Source organism: Borostomias antarcticus (genome assembly GCF_949987555.1).
Source record: "Borostomias antarcticus genome assembly, chromosome: 6".
In the NCBI taxonomy this organism is placed as follows: Eukaryota; Metazoa; Chordata; class Actinopteri; order Stomiiformes; family Stomiidae; genus Borostomias; species Borostomias antarcticus.
Window position 1 is genome coordinate 3798892 of NC_140239.1, and position 17500 is coordinate 3816391.

A 17500-nucleotide genomic window follows, 5' to 3' on the forward strand; every position below is an offset into this window, starting at 1 on the left:
AGTGTACATTGTTAGGCTGCGCAACAATCTTCCAAAGAGCTGCATCATAGCAGGTATAGCTATTGCTAATTTCCAATGCCCGTCCCTAGAAGGGCCTTTACAATAACAAACATTAAACATGCATAAACTATGCATGATATATATGCAGCTGACAGCTCAGTCTACATATATAAATACATACATACATACATACAATAAAAATATTCACAGTATACACATACTCTATACCTACCCCCCTACCCCTACATATGCTACACATTGCATACACACACAATTATACAAAGCACACTGTACACATGTATATACCCACCCCTACATACACACATACACTTACATCACACACCTACAACCCCCCCCCACCCCATACACATAAAATCCACAAAAATGTAAGTGGCCTAAGAAAGGTTGGATCAAAGTCCACAGCTGGACCAGACAATTCACACCTTCTCTCCTTCATTTGCTCAAACAGCGCCCCCAACTGGTTCAGACCTAGTGGTGTTCACTGTCGGATCTCCACCCAGAAGAAACACCTCACCGAACACCACTCACACCAGGACACACTCAGGTACGGCTCTCTGTGAGTCGCCCTCGGACCGAACAACTCATAACTAAACATGTTTCTGGTTTGATCTGAGTGTTGACCTGAGCGTTTGGACTGTGTCGTCTGTCCCAGGAGTGGACTACCCCGGCCACGCCTCCTTCAGTGGCCGTCTACTCCAGAGAGGAGCCCGCCGTGAGAGTGTGACGTCCCACCGACAGCGCCACTCTGACCCCAGGGTGGACAGCGGGGTGACCTTTGAACCCCCAGAACTCCCAGAGGAGACACTGATGGGGGTATGCGCAAACACCCGCAACAACTTAAACGATCGTCCAGCGACAAATGAGATTGAGGTAGCGGTGGTTTTGTTTATTAACGTAATTCTTGATTTTCTCCGAATTTCTCGAGCGCAGCAGGATCACTTAGATGGACTCAGCCACCTGCGCTTCAGTCTGGCCTTCGTCCACTGTGTCATGGAGATCGCCTGCTCCAAAGACCCGGGGCTGGACGGCAGAGACAGCCCCGACATGTCCTTCCTACAGCAGAGCCTGGTGGCTGACCAGATCAGTCTTCTAAGTCGGGAGTGGAGGTGACGTGTTTTTGCCTGTTTTTTATTTTTTATTTATTTTTATTTAACCTTTATTTAACCAGGTTAGTCAACTGAGAATAAATTCTCATTTACAATGACGACCTGGCCAAGAGGCAGAGGTTAAACAGGTCAGAGCACATAAAATCCTCACAAACAACGGGTTGCTTTAGCTGCCATCTTGGATTCCTCCTCAAGGAGAACTCTTTATTTTCACCATTTATTATCAAAGTACCTCAGCGTAGTGAAGTTCTATCTTAGATCCTGCAGCCTGCCTGTAATGTCTTGTGTAAATCCGATCGTTTGGGCGTACAGTATATTCATGTCTGATTGTGTGTACCCCAGCTATGCAGAGCAGCTGGTGTTGTACATGAAGGCTACCGAGTGTCTCTCGGCCGCGCTGCGCGGCGCCATGGAGGACATCAGGCAAGGAAGGCTCCTCCCCTCCTCCACGGTCAAGCAAGGTGAGACGAGCAACATCCTGCTTTTTATTCTGCATTTGCTCCACAGGCACGACACCGCTGGCTATATTTTCTGTACAGATAGTTATAACTCCCCTGGACCTATTTATTGCATATATTGGATTTTTTTTTTTTTTTTTACAAAAAGTGCAGTAAATCGAACAGAGTACCTTTAAATAAAGGTTAAATAAAATGAATAAATAAAACTCAATAGAAGCTCTTGTCTCTCTCTGGTGTTCAGTGGTGAGGAAGCTGAACGAGCTGTATAAGAGCAGCGTGGCGTCCTGCCGCTCGCTCAACGCGCGTCTGCGCTGCTTCCTGTTCAGCAAGCAGCGGCTGATGGACCACATGAGCGGCGTGACGGCAGAGAAGCTCATCTACAGCCACACCGTGCACATGGTGAGGCCCCGCCCCCTCTCTCTCTCTCCGTCGCCGTCAGTCTAGCTCGCCGTTAGGGCTGGGTTAAAAAAAAACGATTCAAATGATTCAGAATCGATTCATGAATCCCAAAATCGATCTTTTATTTAATGAATGAATGAATACATTAAGGAATGGATAGTTCATTAATTCATTCATTGATTGATTGATTCATTCATTCATTTTTGGAAATCAGTATCGATACCCAGCCCTAGTATTGATGTGTTGCATAACTTGGTAGTCATGTAATTAAGGTTACAGTTAAAAAAAAAAGAAAAAAAAAAGGTTTTAGTAACACTAACCGAATCGATATTGAATCGAATCGAATCGTGATAATCTAATCTGAACCTTGTGAATCGGAATCGAATCGATTCTTTAAATTCTAATCGATACCCAGCCCTACTCTGCTCTCCTCTCAGCCTCTCTGTAAATAAGGCAAGGCAGGTTTATTTGTACAGCACATTTCAGCAACAAGGCAATTCAAAGTGCTTTACATGAGACATTAAAAGCATTAAGACAAAGTGCAACACATAAAAGGTCATATAAAACGAAATGGACATTTATTTATTTATTTATTTAAAATGCAGGAAAAACAAAATACAGGAATAAAAGTTACAGTGCAGTCAGTGAATTAATAAATAATTATTTGATTTAATAAAAAGCAGCAGCAACGGCAGTCTTAATTTAAAAGAACTGAGAGTTGAGAACTGAGAATTTTTTATTATTATTGCTATTATTATTATTATTTATATTATTATTATTATTGTTACTATTATTATTATTATTATTATTATTATTTATTATGACTGTGTATGAGTTGACCCCCCTGACCTGTGTCCCTGTGCGTGTTGCTGCTGTGTGGGTGGACGGTGTGTCCAGGTCCAGTCAGCGGCGCTGGACGAGATGTTCCATCGTGGTCCGGCCTCCCTGCAGCGCTATCACAAGGCCCTGCTGCTGATGGAGGGCCTGTCCATGGTCATCACAGAGCAGGCAGACCTGGACAACATCAGTAAATGTGAGGACTGTACATGTGCTGGTTCATGTGTGGAAACAAATACAGTACACTGTTAAATGATCATAGTTTAGGCCGTACATACTAGAGATGGGAGTTTTAGATGTCATGAATCATGCTCTTTCTTTCTGTGTGTGTGTGTGTGTGACTGTGTGTGTGCGTGTGCATGCATCTGTGTGTGTCTGTGTGCGTGCGTACGTGCGTGTCTGTGTGTGTGTGTGTATGTGCATGTGCGTATCTGTGTGTGTGTGTGTGTGTGTGTGTGTGTGTGTGTGTGTGTGTGTGTGTGTGTGTGTGCGCGCGTGTGCATGCATCTGTGTGTGTCTGTGTGTGTGTGTGTGTTGTGGTCACAGGTAAGCAGTGTATCGAGCGTCGGCTGTCTGCTCTGCAGGCTGCTCAGTGAGTTTGAGCCCCAGGACTGAAGCAGCTGCTGCCCTCGAGCACCCGTCACTCTCCAACCAAGATGGAGCCCTTCGGAGAAGACGGATGGAAGATGGACTGTTGATACACAGAAGGACTTTGAACTGAGCCAGCGTGCTCTTCAGCGACCACTGTTTCACTCTGCTCTCTGCCCGCGGCCTCGCATGGAGTATGCCATCTACAAAATGGAGGACAAGAAAAGCGTTCAGTTTCACAAAGTGATTCTGTCTGTTTATTCCTGGAGCAGATGTTGCATTATGCATGTTGTGCCAGTAGGCTAGTGCAGTGGTTGTCTAATGGGGGTACGTGCACCCCTAGGGGTATGTTGGAGTATTGCAGGGGGTACGTGGTTAAAATATGTTAATTTAAAAAATATTGTATTTCACTATAATAGGGTCAATAAAATAATTTAAATGTACAATAAGTTCACCGCATTTTATATTCAATAGACATAAGCCAAAACACCCAAGGCTTTATGTGTTGTCTTTGCTCATAGCTAAAGCCAAAAAGCCATTCACCATAGCTGAAGACATGTTACTTCCAGACGCTGTTTTATTGGCTGAGACTATGCTGGACAAAAAACGCAGCAGATAAATTAAAAACTTTGTCAAATATTACTTTTAAACATTTGAAATGTAGCATTAAAGTGTTTTTCAGTTACAAGGTTGTTGTTTAAATCACTGATTACGCTGTATTGTACCTCTTGATAGCCTCAGGAGGTACTTGGCTGAAAAAATATTTAAAAGAAGGTACTGAGCTAGTGTGTTTGGGATTTAATGTTTTGAATGTTTTGTTTTAGTTGTTTTAGGCCTCATCTGTAAGGTGCTTCCATGATCCATTCTCTTCTCAAATAAGAGCTTTTATCTTTTTTTTGTACTTGAACTGAGGCCTAAACAAACAACTTTATTTTCCCTGGGTGATTGTGAGTAACATTATAGTTCATGCAGTTTGCACCATTGTGTTGAGTGGAGTTGAAATGTTAAAGTGAATGTAAAGACCAAGTATTGCCAATGCGTAGCAGATGAACAAATTGATTCTTATAATGCCTGTCTTTTATATATTTCTTATAATTAAAGTTTGTGAATTAACACTGCCTCGTGGACTGTTTCCACACCAAACAATGAAAAATTAGTTGAACCCCCCCTCCCAACAAAATCCCAAAGTAAGCTTTAATGATATTTGGCTCTAAACAGATTGCCTGACCACCATGACTGGGAGGGACTAAGGGAATATGGTGAGAATTGAATTGAATTGAATTAAAATCCAAACAAAGCGACCGTAGAAGCGTATGGCTGGGATTAAACAGCATGGCTGACTGTAACGGGACTCTCCTCAGGAGGTGTGGATGCTGCTCTCGTGAACGTTCAGTTTGTGGTGTAGCCTAGGCTATACTCATTTTTTGAATGGTGAATTTTAACAGATTCAGTAGATTTATCTGCTCCTGGTGTTGTGAGTAATGCTGGCTATATGGATCATATTTGCTGTATAGGTCACAGATTTAATCACTGATATTGAATAGATGGATGGAGGGATGGGTGGACAGACGGACAGACGGACAGACAGACAGACAGACAGACAGACAGACAGACAGACAGACAGACAGAGACAGACAGATAGACAGACAGACAGACAGACAGAGACAGACAGACAGACAGACAGATAAACCGCCCGACCACGCAGAATAACCACAATAGGCACACGGGCACTTTGCATCAGTCATAAAAAAATCGAATTAAAAGGTATAGTAAAAAGGTGCGTTCCTGGGTCAGCTTAGGCATCGGTTCATCTTCTTCCTTTCAAACAAAAGTACTTCCGGTTCTTCAAAGAATAAGTTGCCTCCGTTATGTTCTGACTGAGATATGCTTAAAAACATTGAATTTATGTTTGATTTTGGAGTATCAGTATTAAATGAAGTAGCTATGTGTCTTTGAGGAGGTCGAGTTCATTGATGAGATCCCTGGAGCTGTATTCGCTGTGAGTATTACTCGGTGCGCTGGTGCTAGCTAGCTAGCATGAACAGGTAGCCACACTAGTGGGCTAGCTCATGTCTGGCTATTTATCCACTAGGCCTTTAAACGCTAGCTAGCTACATTTAATTATTACAAAAATGTGTCTTAAAAATAACAGCCATCTTCGTTCGGGGACTATGAAGTGTTAGGTAGCATGCAGCTAGCTCTGGCTCTGTCCTGGCTAAGCTAACTAGCTACCCGGCCCTACCATGCTGGAGCTAGCTCATTGTATTCATTAGTTAGCTAGCTGGCTAACGTTACATATATAGAAATTGGCAGTTAATGTATATAATTAGCGAGGTGGCTAGCTGTTAAGGCTACAGGATGTTTGCTACCAACAGAGACAACATGTATTCGCGGTATGCTTGTTGGTTAGCTGGATACGAGCTGGGACGGGCTGTCACATTCAGCCTAATTGCTGGAAAGGCACACAATGCGTTCGTGCGACTCTTGCAATCTATATTTTCTCCACACAACTTAAACAATGTTATTAGAAATGACCTCAGGAATCAGACACAACATTTCAATATTCTGAATTATAGCTATTCCGCTATTACAGTGTTCTTCTTAGCCACGGTCCAGGGATTAGACCTAGCCCAATTCTGTAAACAATAACATCAATGGTTATTATTGAATAATACCCATTTGTACACATGTACAGTAAATGTATATGTTACCTAACTGGCTAATAAGGAATGTGGCATCTTGGTGAATTTGATCTAAAAGTAATTTATTTGTTATATTGTTATGTGTCTTTTTGCATGGCATTACACCGTAAAATGTTTTAGACCCTGTGATAATGTGATGTTATTTTAGCATTGGCTTGATTGTGGCATCATTTGACATCTGTTCCTCTACAGGTATTGTTTTGAAATACAATAACAGTGTTACGCAATGCACCATGGAAGTGGATCACAGAATGTACAAAGACAACTTCAGAGATCCAAGTCTCTCACTGGGTCTGAGGCCGAAGACCAACAACAACAACAACAGACCCTGTCGACTACACAGCAGCAAGCAACAGTCAACCACCCTCAATCCCCTGTGACCACGTTTACCTCCGCAGCCAGCCCCTCGGCCCCCCAGTCCCCCAACTACCAGATCATCATGAGTCGCAGCCCCGTCACGGCACAGAACATGAACATCACCTTACAGAACGTGAGTCAGATGGTCACCGGTAACCAGCAGATCACCCTCACCCCCCTCCCCCTCCAGAGCCCCGCCTCCCCCGGCTTCCAGCACACCACCTCGCAGTGGAGGTTCGAGCACGCTCCGTCCTCCTACATTCAAGTCACCTCCCCCCTGCCCCAGCCCATGCAACCCCAGAGCCCCACCCAGCACAGCCCCGTACCCCTCCAGGGGGTGCCGCGCCCGGGCGCCCCGGGGACGGGGCTGGGCGTGTGCGGACAGAGTCCGACCCGATTCGTCGATGCCGGCATGCTGGTGCGACAGATCAGCTTAGGAAGCCCGACCGGAAGCGGCCATTTTGTTTACCAAGAAGGCACGGGGCTGACGCAGCTGGCCACGCCGGGTCAGGTGCAGCTGGCCTCCCCGGGCGTGCCGGGGTCCGTGCGGGAACGTCGGCTGTCCCAGCCGCACTCCCAGACGGGCGGCACCATCCATCACCTGGGACCACAGAGCCCCGTGGCCAGCGGCACGGCTCTTCCCACGCTCGGGAGCCCCGGTCACATCACCACCTCCAACCTGCCCCCTCAAATCAGCAGCATCATCAAAGGGCAGCTGGCGCGCCCCATGCTGTTCGATAAGACGCCCCAAGTCGCTGGCGTTGGAGCGTTCAGCATGCCCTCCTCCATCCCCCCCTCCAGCCCCTCCCTCACCAACCTGACGCAAGGAATCCCCAATCCTCCTCTCACCCCTACCGGCATGGCCATGGGGTCTGTGAAGAAGCAGACGCCCAAAAAGCTCGAGGAAATCGCGCCCTCCAACCCGGAAGTGGCACAGCTAAGGAAGCAATGTCTGGAGCATCACGCCAAGAAGATGGAGGGCCTGAAGGAGGTGTTCAAAGACTACCTGATCGAGCTGTTCTTCCTCCAGCACCTCCAGGGGAACATGATGGACTTCCTGGCTTTCAAGAAGAAGCCGTTTGGACCGCTTTTCACCTACCTGAGGCAGAACGACTTGGACCTGGAAGACGAGGAGGAAGAGGAGGAGCAGTCCGAGGTCATCAACGACGAGGTGACGGTTTTCAGACATCGTTTTTTTTTTTGTGTGTCATTCTCATCACGTCTCATTCAAAACGGAGAATTGCATTACGTTAATTTAAGAAAAGTGTGCTTTATCTGTGTGAATGTAGTGTAAATACGGTATCTGCGCTACTCCCAGGTTAAGATCGTCACCGGAAAGGACGGACAGGCGGGGACACCGGTCGCCATATCGACGCAGCTGCCGCCCAACGTCTCTGCGGCGTTCGGCGCCCAGCCTCAGTTCCAGGTGACGACCAGCGAAGCGCCGCTTCCGAGACGGAAACCCGTTTACACAAGAGACGCCACCTCTCTCGCACGCTCGATTCATCGACGCAGTGCATCCAAATGAAACGTTTCTCGTAAGATGATCTTCGGCGTGAGAGAATCCGTCGCTAACCTCTAGAGTTGATCTTTCCAGGGTCACGGAGGGGTCGGCGGCTCCCTGACGAACCCAGGAGACATGGACGGCTTTAAGAGGCAGCAGATGGCAGGTAGGGCGCGAGCGGGACACCTCGGGGCTCTTTGGTCGTTTTCTTTTTCTTCCCCTCTTTATTTATTTTTTTTGTTTCGTTTTTTCGTTTCTTCCCCTCAAATTGCTTCTGCTTCTAAGCGCTGTGTGTGGAGGTCTTAACCCCGAGAAAGGAGAGAGGGGGTCCGTATGGTGTGTACAGAACGTCATCATCGTTGTGTGTGCAGTGTTTTTTTTTTTTTTTGCGTTACGAGGGTATTGTGTGTTTTAAATCCCAGATCAGGCTAAGAGGTCCCGGATTGACGTTGGTCGCCATGGGCTGATTTTCCAGCACCCTGGTGTAGGTCCTTTATCAACTGGCGTTCCGCTCCAGCAGCTTATGCCGACTGCGCAAGGTAGGATCGCCACCACCGGACCGTTCGGTTCTGTGTTCATATCCGATGCTGCTGGATGGTGCCCCCCCCCCCCCCCCCCACCGCCATCCCCCCCCCTCGTCCACAAACGAACGAGACAAAAAACCTGCATTTCGACGTCCGGCGTTTTCCTCAACACCTCCAAGCAGCATCGGCAAACAGATCTTCATCCATCATTCCGGATCCTTCCGCAGGCCTGAGGAAGTTCAGGCTTAGCTCTGCCGGCGCCCTCTCTTTCTCAAAAGGGGAAAAGTGGGGAAGAAGACGAGTGTGGAGAAGAGTAGCGTCTCGGTGGGAAGATGCCATGTCCTTTATGATTTGACCTTTTGTTTTCGCTGTTGACCATCCGTCGTCCTCATCCATGTCTTCTTTTCTGAAGTCTGTTCTTCTCAGTCATCATTATTTTGGACGGACCTTTCCCCCGTGCCGACGGTGCTCGGGCTGATTCGGAAGCGGATGACGGAAAGGAGGAAAAAAAAAAATGAACGAAAGGATCTCTTCCCAGCGAGATGTTTGCTTGTTCGGTGGTTGCTTTTCGTTACTCCCGTTTCCACTCATCGCCATCCCTCCTTCTGTCCTTGCGTTGTCAAAATGCACTTCGAAAGCATTTCAACCCTGAGTTCAGTCACGCCATCGAGAGCATCCTCTTTTCTTGTTCCATGCTCATCTTTTGTTGGGTCTCTCTCCATCAGTTTCCATGGCATACCGTTCTGACTTGGCCTCTTCTCCCCCCCCCCCAGCTTGTACAGTACGTACAGTAGTAGAAGGGGGGTCGTGTCAGGGGGGTTTAAGCTCACGGCGCAGGTTTTCGGGTGCGGCGGCGTGGTTGTGTTTTTAAGGGCCAGGTGATTGGTTGATGTCATCTAGGGGATGTGACGGGACAGGGAGGTAAGAACAGGTTCTGCTTTAGTGTGCTTGGTTCTGCTCTCGGTTCTGCTCTGGCCCGCTGTCTGCAAAGCCCCATGTGTGTCCGCGCGCGCTCCTGTGCTTCGCTAACGCTCTGTGACGCCACGAAAAAAAAAAAACGAGACGCATTCATAAAAAACGCCAGTGTTTCAGCTAGCGACATCGCTTCATGCATGCTGACCATGTTGTGATTGCTCAAGTTCTGGTTGTTTTTTTTCTCCTTTTTTTTTAATCGCTTTATTTTCCTTTCAAAAGCGTTCCTATCTGTCCCTCTCCTAAATCTCTGAAAACCTCTGTCGATTAATGCATGTCTAGATTTGATGTTTTAATCACATTCTCTCTTTACAGATAACGTTTTGTTTTTGCATTAACCAAAGTAGTGTTTGATTTGGCAGATATGTAGACGATCACATTGATTTCTTCTGTAATCATTGTATGATTTTCATTATGTTCCACTCCTCCTTAGCAGTAAGTAGCCTACCCTACTGCTAGTCTCATACCTGGATACATTTTGCGTAGCAGGTACTCATTTTAACATCAAAGTACACTGGGGCAGTTTGTCACTCAAAAGTACACTAAAAAGCTCAAGTCATTTGACCAATCATAGCGGCAAATTCGTTCCCCTCGCCTTCACCCACCTACGGGAAAATTATTTGCGAGGATTTGGGATGATCGACAAATACATAATGTCATTTGAATCCTCAAATCATCAGATTGTTTTTATCACCCCCATTCCCCTCGTCACATAACAATATTTGCAAGCTAGCTTGCTTGTTCATCAGTTATGGGAAAATACAGTGAAAAAACGTGACACTTTTGTTGACACGTCTGTTGACATCGAGGAGCAGCAGGTAACGATTGAAGATCGAATGATGTTAATGCAAGTGGAAATACTAGCTACATACTGCAGGCTATTCAGGTAACTTATATACCCAGAATGAAAATAACATGAACTCCTCATGTTATTATTGTAAGATGTCATGAGGTCAAGATGTGATAAAGTAAATCATATTCTTTGACAATACATATACAACAGTAATAGATATATAACCGTAATAGATATATAACCGTAATAGATATACAACAGTAATATATATACAACAGTAATAGATATATAACCGTAATAGATATATAACCGTAATAGATATACAACAGTAATATATATACAACAGTAATAGATATATAACCGTAATAGATATACAACAGTAATAGATATATAACCGTAATAGATATACAACAGTAATAGATATATAACCGTAATAGATATACAACAGTAATAGATATATAACCGTAATAGATATACAACAGTAATAGATATATAACCGTAATAGATATACAACAGTAATAGATATATAACCGTAATAGATATACAACCGTAATAGATATACAACAGTAATAGATATACAACCGTAATAGATATACAACAGTCATAGATATATAACCGTAATAGTTGTATAACAGTAATAGATATATAACTGTAATAGATATATAACAATAATAGATATATAACTGTAATAGATATATAACAATAATAGATATATAACCGTAATAGTTGTATAACAGTAATACCTAATAGATAAAAAGAAGCGTAGATGCCTGAGCTATAGAGAGAGCAGAGCAGGTGCACCCCCACTATTAAACTTGGCGGAGCAAACGTGTGCTTTTGCACCCTCACTTTTTGATCAACATTTTAGCTACTGTAGTTTGGAAAATGAATTAAATCTGACTGTTTAATATTGGTGATATGAATATTTGATTTATTTGACATGAATTTAAAATGACATTTGTAACCTCCGCTCACCCCCCTTTACTAGTCTCTCAATATACCAGCCGGAAAAGACCTCGTCTCGCCAACGCGCCTGCGACACTTTCCAACTAGATCCACCGGTCATGAGAATATGATCATAATATACTACGTAAACTAACATCACGTTATTAACTAGTTTTGTCTGGTTATGATGAATAATCTTGGTCGTGGGCGACTAGTTTTCTAGTTAGTGGAAACCAGGATCAACACTGCCCTATCTGCGGCCTGGATCAGACACTGATACTGCAATACAGGCCTACGTTTTTATGACTGGCATAGCCCTGTTAACGGGCGTGAGGTGTGAGATTGTCAGAGAGAGAGATGGATGGATAGATAGATAGATAGATAGATACTGTAGACAGACAGACAGGAGAGAGAGTACTTTATTGATCCTGTGAACCAAGCCAAGAGAACAGTTGCCAGGCGCGCCTACAGCTGTACTCCAAATATTTCCCCAAGGTTGGCAGGTCTGCAGCACTTGAAGGTCCCAAGGCCATAGCCAGGATCTGAGGGTCTGCTACTGTACAGGAAATGGAACTATAGACGTCACCATCTTATGACGCGTTCCATTTCTCAAACATGCATTACGAATTAATCAGCACAGGCCTAAATACGATGCTACGGCAAGAAACATGGATGGATAGAGAAGCCATGCAGCCTTCTGGTTTACTGACCTTGCAAATGTTAGGTCCAGAGCCCAGCCCTGCCCCACTCTGTCCCACTTCAGGGCTGACCTTTGACCTTAGTTAGGCACCCGACCAGGGACGGCCAGTTCAGTTAGATCTTTTTTTTTAAATAATCGCTTAGTCAACAAGAGCAGGAATGGCTTGAAGGCAGCGTTACCAGAGAGCCAGATGAACTCACTCCCACACACTTCTACCCTCTCTCTCATTCTCTCCATCTCTCCTCCGTTCTCTGCACCTCTCCCTCGTTCTCCCCCCCCCGTGACTCGGTTACTGTGCCCCAGGCGGGATGCCCCCGAACCCGCAGGCGATCCAGATCGCGGGCCAGAAGCAGAACCAGCAGTACGACCCGTCCAAGGGCCCGCCGGTGCAGAACGCGGCCAGCCTGCACACCCCGCCCCCCCAGCTGCCTGGCCGGCTGCCCCCGGGCGTCCTCCCCATGTCCGGCCTGCCCCTGGCCCTCGCCCAGCAGGCCCAGCTGCTGGACAACCCCCAGGTCAAGGCGCAGGGGGGCATGGCGGCGCCCGTGAACCCCCACACGCAGCTCCAGGCGCAGCTCCAGCAGCAGATGCAGTCCGGCCTCCACCTCCAGATGCAGCAGCAGCTCCAGCAGGCCCCGCCCATGATGCAGCCCGGACAGGCGGTGAGTCGTAGGGCTGGGCATCGATTCCGATTTCCAGTTCAGCACATTTTATAATACCGCGATAATACCGATAACCGTGATAATTTTGGTCACTATAATCGTGATGTGAAATGCTCGTACCGTTACATCTCTAGCGGTGAGTCCGCCGGCGTCTTCGCTCTTAACGTCTCCTGAAATGTGTCCTGCGTTTTTGGACTTTGGGTACAAATGACACTTTTTTTTTTTACCTCCTCAAGACGGTGGCCCTGGCGCGCCCCGGGGCAGACTCCGCCCAAGCCGGCCAGAGGATGATGACCAACTCCGTGTCCTCCCTGTCCCCCGCCCCGCCGTGCGCCACCAACTCGCTCCCCTCGCCGCACGCCGCCGGCCCCCTCCGCCCCGCCGGCGCCAGCGGCGTCAGCCCCGCCACCCAGTCCAAACTGGCCGGGCCCAACGGCGCCTCCGCCGTCAAGCTGGGGGGCTTCGGCCAGGGCTCGGGGACGCAGCCCGCACAGGAGAGCGCCCAGGACAAGCAAGCGGAGCAGGCCAAACTGGTAAGGCGCTAGGGCTGGGGATCCATTCCAATTTCAAGAATCGATTCGATTCCGATTCACAAGGTTCAGAATCGATTATCACGATTTGATTCAATATCGATTAGGTTAGTGTTACTAAAACCTGTTTTTTTTTTTTTTTGCTGTAACCTTAATTACATGACTGCCAAGTTATGCAACACATCAATACTAGGGCTGGGTATCGATACTGATTTCCAAAAATGAATGAATGAATCATTGAATGAATGAATGAATGAACTATTCATTCCTTCATTTATTCATTCATTCATTCATTCATTAAATAAAAGATCGATTTTGGGATTCATGAATCGATTCTGAATCATTTGATTCAGAATCGATGAATCGATTTTTTAAACCCAGCCCTATAGGGCGGCAAGCGCAAACGGGACGATCGGTTGTGACGGCGATCCGACCGCTTGTTCTGAACCATCTGCCCCCCCCCTCGCCCCCCCCCCCCCCTCCAGGAGAGCCAGGTGCACCAGCGCATCTCCGAGCTGAGGAAGGAGGGCCAGTGGTCGGCCAGCCGGCTGCCCAAGCTCATGGAGGCGTCGCGGCCCAAGTCCCAGTGGGACTACCTCCTGGAGGAGATGCGCTGGATGGCCGCCGACTTCGCCCAGGAGAGGAGGTGGAAGGAAGCCGCCGCCAAAAAGGTCGCTCGGCGTTTTCGTCCAACAACAACAATCCTCCCGCCTAAGCTTTTATTACAATCTATTTTATTGTATTGTATTTTAGATTTCTATTCTTGCACTTTGCCTCCAGCACTAGATTATGCTCTTAGTCACTTGTTTTAGAGAGGAGATGCACTTGTGAGTCCTGGCGAGTAGAGGCTCATTGGCTTTTGCTACGTTAAATGCAATTGTTAGTTGCTTTGGATAAAAGCGTCTGCTCAATGACTGTAATGTAATGTAGTCCGGGGGATTTGATCTTCTACAACAGATGAGATATATCCGTAGCTACAAGTTCCTGGTTTGAGGTGTTTGCGTTTCTCCTCAGCTTGTTCGTACCTGCGCCCGTTACCATGACGAGCAGAAGAAGATGGAGGAGAGGTCCAAGAAAGAGGTGGAAATGCATCTCCGTCACATCGCTAGCACCATAGCCCGCGAGGTGGACTTCTTCTGGGCCAACATAGAGCAGGTGTGCACGACCGCTGTCGAGACATCACTTCATCATTCATCCAATATAAACCAGTAATCCAAAGTCAAGTTTGTACGCTGTCTGAATATTTAAACCGCATCGTTTTTTTTCCGTCAGGTCGTTGAAATTAAACTCCAGTTTGAGATTTATAATAAAAGACTGAAAACACTCAGCCTGCAGAAAGCACCAAGCAAAGGTGAGAACGAACAGCATCACTGAAATCCATTTAGAAAATACCGCTTATGTTTTTGTTGATGCATCCATTTTTTATTCTTCGTCACAGGACAAGTTGCCCTGACGACAGGAGACAAAGCAGAAAAAGAGGTATGAGCTTCACAGAAACAAGTGGCCAAATACTGAGATTCGATTCCAATTCACAAGGTTCAGAATCATTTATCATGATTCGATTCGATTCAATATCCATTCGGTTAGTTTTTTTTTTAGCTGTAACCTTAATTACATGACTGCCAAGTTATGCAACACATCAATACTAGGGCTGGGTATCGATACTGATTTCCAAAAATGAATGAATGAATCATTGAATGAATTAACTATTCATTCCTTCATTTATTCATTCATTCATTAAATAAAAGATTGATTTTGGGATTCATGAATCGATTCTAAATCATTTGATTCAGAATCGATGAATCGATTTTTTAAACCCAGCCCTAAAATACAGTAGATTTGTTTAAAAAAAAAAAAAAAGTGTTATGACATTGACACGTCTCATCTAACAGGAGCCAGGCCTCTCAACCAGGAAGAGGAAGTGCAGTACTTCCCTGGCGGAGGAAGAGGGTGCGTCCAGAAACTTCGCCCCCCGTCTCTGTTGTAAATCTATAGGTCCTCTGCGGTCAAACAGCAGCTGACCGCGGGGTTGTCTTGCTTCTTGTCTCCCAGTGCTGGACGAGGAGAGCACCATCGAGGAGCAGGAGGCCATGGAGGTGGAGGCCGATCAGAAGAAGGAGCTGGCGGAGCTAGCCAAGGATGGTCAGTACGAGCGCTCTGCCGTCATCACACTCATTAACTGTCTAGTCAGCGTTTCTAGTTTATATGCCCCCTGGGCGAACCCCCCGCTACGGCCCCCCCGGCCCTGAGCCGACGCGGTGAGATGGAACACTTTCAGTTTCGTTTTGTAAATGACAAGTTTTTTTTCTGCTCCTCTTGCCGCCCCCCCCGCCCCCCCCGAGATGCCGCCCTGGGGGGCTGCCCATGTTGCCCATGCCTAAATACGCCACTGTGGCTAGTTGTGCAAGCGATCGCACGCCTGTGTGTCTCTTCCTGTGTGTCTCTTCCTGTGCGCCGCTGTGTCTTACCTCCGTGTCCTGTCTGCCTCTCAGCGGACCTGCCCCTGGACGCCCTGGTGAAGCAGTACGCTGGCGCCTACGCAGAGAACTTCGACTGGCCCCAGCCCAGCCCCCAGAGCGAAGAGGAGGACCGGGACGAGGCCGAAGGTAATAATAATAATAATAACAATAATAATAACAATAACGATAATAATAATAACAATAATCGTAATAATAATAAGTATAATAATAACAATAATAATAATAACAACAACAACAACAACAATAATAATCATCCATCCATGGATGGATGGATAATCATAATAATCATAATAAATGTTATTTATAGTGCACTTTACATTCCTAGAAATCTCAGTGCTATAAAACAAAGATTAAAAACAACAATGTAGTACATTCATCCAGGCTCCACATCCATTACACATCCAATACATCCACAACCAAGTCACATCCAACACAAGGTGCACTTCAGCAGCCTACATCCCGAACCCCCGAGACGCTCGTCGGCATTTTCAACTCTGCGCATCGCTGCCGTTAAGATGGAGTGGACTGAACGGGTTCTGCTTGTTTCCTCCAGAGACGGAGACGCCCCAGGGCAGCGCCCACGAGGCGGTGCTGATCGACTCGGTGCTCAGCGTGGACCAGTACACCCCGGCGGACAAGACCAGCCCCCCCGGCGTCGACGGGAAGCCCAGGAAGGACATCGCGGAGGTGGCGGCCGCCACAGACCTCCTCCTGCCCAAGGGCAGCGCCAGGACCACCTCCTCGGTGAGTGGGCGTGTCTGGTCCTCACACGCCGGCTGGCAGTCATCAGTAGGTGTAGAGGGATGATGAATGGGATTATAGTGGCATAGTTGAATGGCATTATAGTGGCATAGAGGAATGGGATTATAGTGGCACAGTTGAATGGGATTATAGTGGCATAGAGGAATGGGATTATAGTGGCACAGTTGAATGGGATTATAGTGGCGTAGTTGAATGGGATTATAGTGGCGTAGTTGAATGGGATTATAGTGGCGTAGTTGAATGGGATTATAGTGGCGTAGTTGAATGGGATTATAGTGGCACAGTTGAATGGGATTATAGTGGCGTAGTTGAATGGGATTATAGTGGCACAGTTGAATGGTATTATAGTGGCGTAGTTCAATGGGATTATAGTGGCGTAGTTCAATGGGATTATAGTGGCACAGTTGAGAGTGAATGAGATGTAAAATGTGACCGTCACTGGAGGTTTGGTCCTGATGTCTGCAATTCTCAAAATGTGTTCGTTTTCCTTTTTTTCATAATTTGGAAATTTAAATTGCGAAGAGCCCATTCAATCTAACAAACAACAGTTTTAGGATCACTAAATAATCATATGTTGTTGTCAAAAGTTCATGTCCTGTGAGAAGTGTGAGCAGCTCTGAATCTTTGAAGCCCTTTTTTCTCTGCTTAGTGATTTCAGATGTACAAATATTCACAGAAGCATATCTTCAAATATTTGCAGATTTCAATGCATGGCGCATCATTTGAACGCTTACAATTTACACTTTCATACTGAAAAATGACTTTGGCAGACATCAGGACCAAACCTCCAGTCACAGATGTGAAGTCAGTGGGGTAACCATCATCTATTTACACGCCACCTGTCCTCACACCTGACCCATAGCGTGCGCTTGTTTTGGATGTCAGGTCCGGAGCCAGGCCCCTTTCCTGCTGCGGGGTTCCCTGCGGGAGTACCAGCAGATCGGAGTGGACTGGCTGGCCAACCTTCACAAGAAGAACCTCAATGGGATCCTAGCGGACGAGACGGGGCTGGGCAAGACGGTGCAGACCGTGGCGTATATGGCTCACCTGGCCGGTCAGGAGGGTAAGATTCATCTTAGGATGCCTATAGGCTCTGTGCACCAGCTCCACTACTTCCTGAAAGTCACATGGCATCTTTATTTCCCGTCCTATATGATTGG

General features: G+C 46.6%; 2 protein-coding genes across 6 annotated transcripts in view; both read left to right on the forward strand.

The window, feature by feature from the left end:
- ulk1a (unc-51 like autophagy activating kinase 1a) overlaps nt 1-4479 on the forward strand; it is a 17798-nt gene extending 13319 nt beyond the window's left edge. For all 3 annotated transcript variants that reach the window (XM_084440407.1, XM_084440408.1, XM_084440409.1), the window contains exons 20-26: nt 470-565; nt 674-834; nt 952-1127; nt 1470-1588; nt 1827-1984; nt 2882-3017; nt 3368-4479. In XM_084440407.1, coding sequence (XP_084296533.1) covers nt 470-565; nt 674-834; nt 952-1127; nt 1470-1588; nt 1827-1984; nt 2882-3017; nt 3368-3417 — 896 coding nt within the window. In that variant the 3' untranslated portion in view covers nt 3418-4479. The remainder of the gene's footprint in view (nt 1-469; nt 566-673; nt 835-951; nt 1128-1469; nt 1589-1826; nt 1985-2881; nt 3018-3367) is intronic.
- An 802-nt stretch (nt 4480-5281) lies between these two features.
- Nucleotides 5282-17500, forward strand: part of ep400 (E1A binding protein p400) — a 43243-nt gene continuing 31024 nt past the window's right edge. For 2 of the 3 annotated variants that reach the window (XM_084439760.1, XM_084439761.1), the window contains exons 1-15: nt 5282-5408; nt 6304-7639; nt 7787-7894; nt 8066-8138; nt 12210-12568; nt 12805-13101; nt 13584-13769; nt 14113-14253; nt 14371-14449; nt 14537-14577; nt 14991-15048; nt 15151-15240; nt 15591-15704; nt 16132-16322; nt 17226-17403. In XM_084439760.1, the coding sequence (XP_084295886.1) occupies nt 6338-7639; nt 7787-7894; nt 8066-8138; nt 12210-12568; nt 12805-13101; nt 13584-13769; nt 14113-14253; nt 14371-14449; nt 14537-14577; nt 14991-15048; nt 15151-15240; nt 15591-15704; nt 16132-16322; nt 17226-17403 (3217 nt within the window). In that variant the 5' untranslated portion in view covers nt 5282-5408; nt 6304-6337. Of the gene's footprint in view, nt 5409-6303; nt 7640-7786; nt 7895-8065; nt 8139-8421; nt 8512-12209; nt 12569-12804; nt 13102-13583; nt 13770-14112; nt 14254-14370; nt 14450-14536; nt 14578-14990; nt 15049-15150; nt 15241-15590; nt 15705-16131; nt 16323-17225; nt 17404-17500 lie in introns of those variants that run through there. The other variant, XM_084439762.1, reaches the window with a different exon arrangement.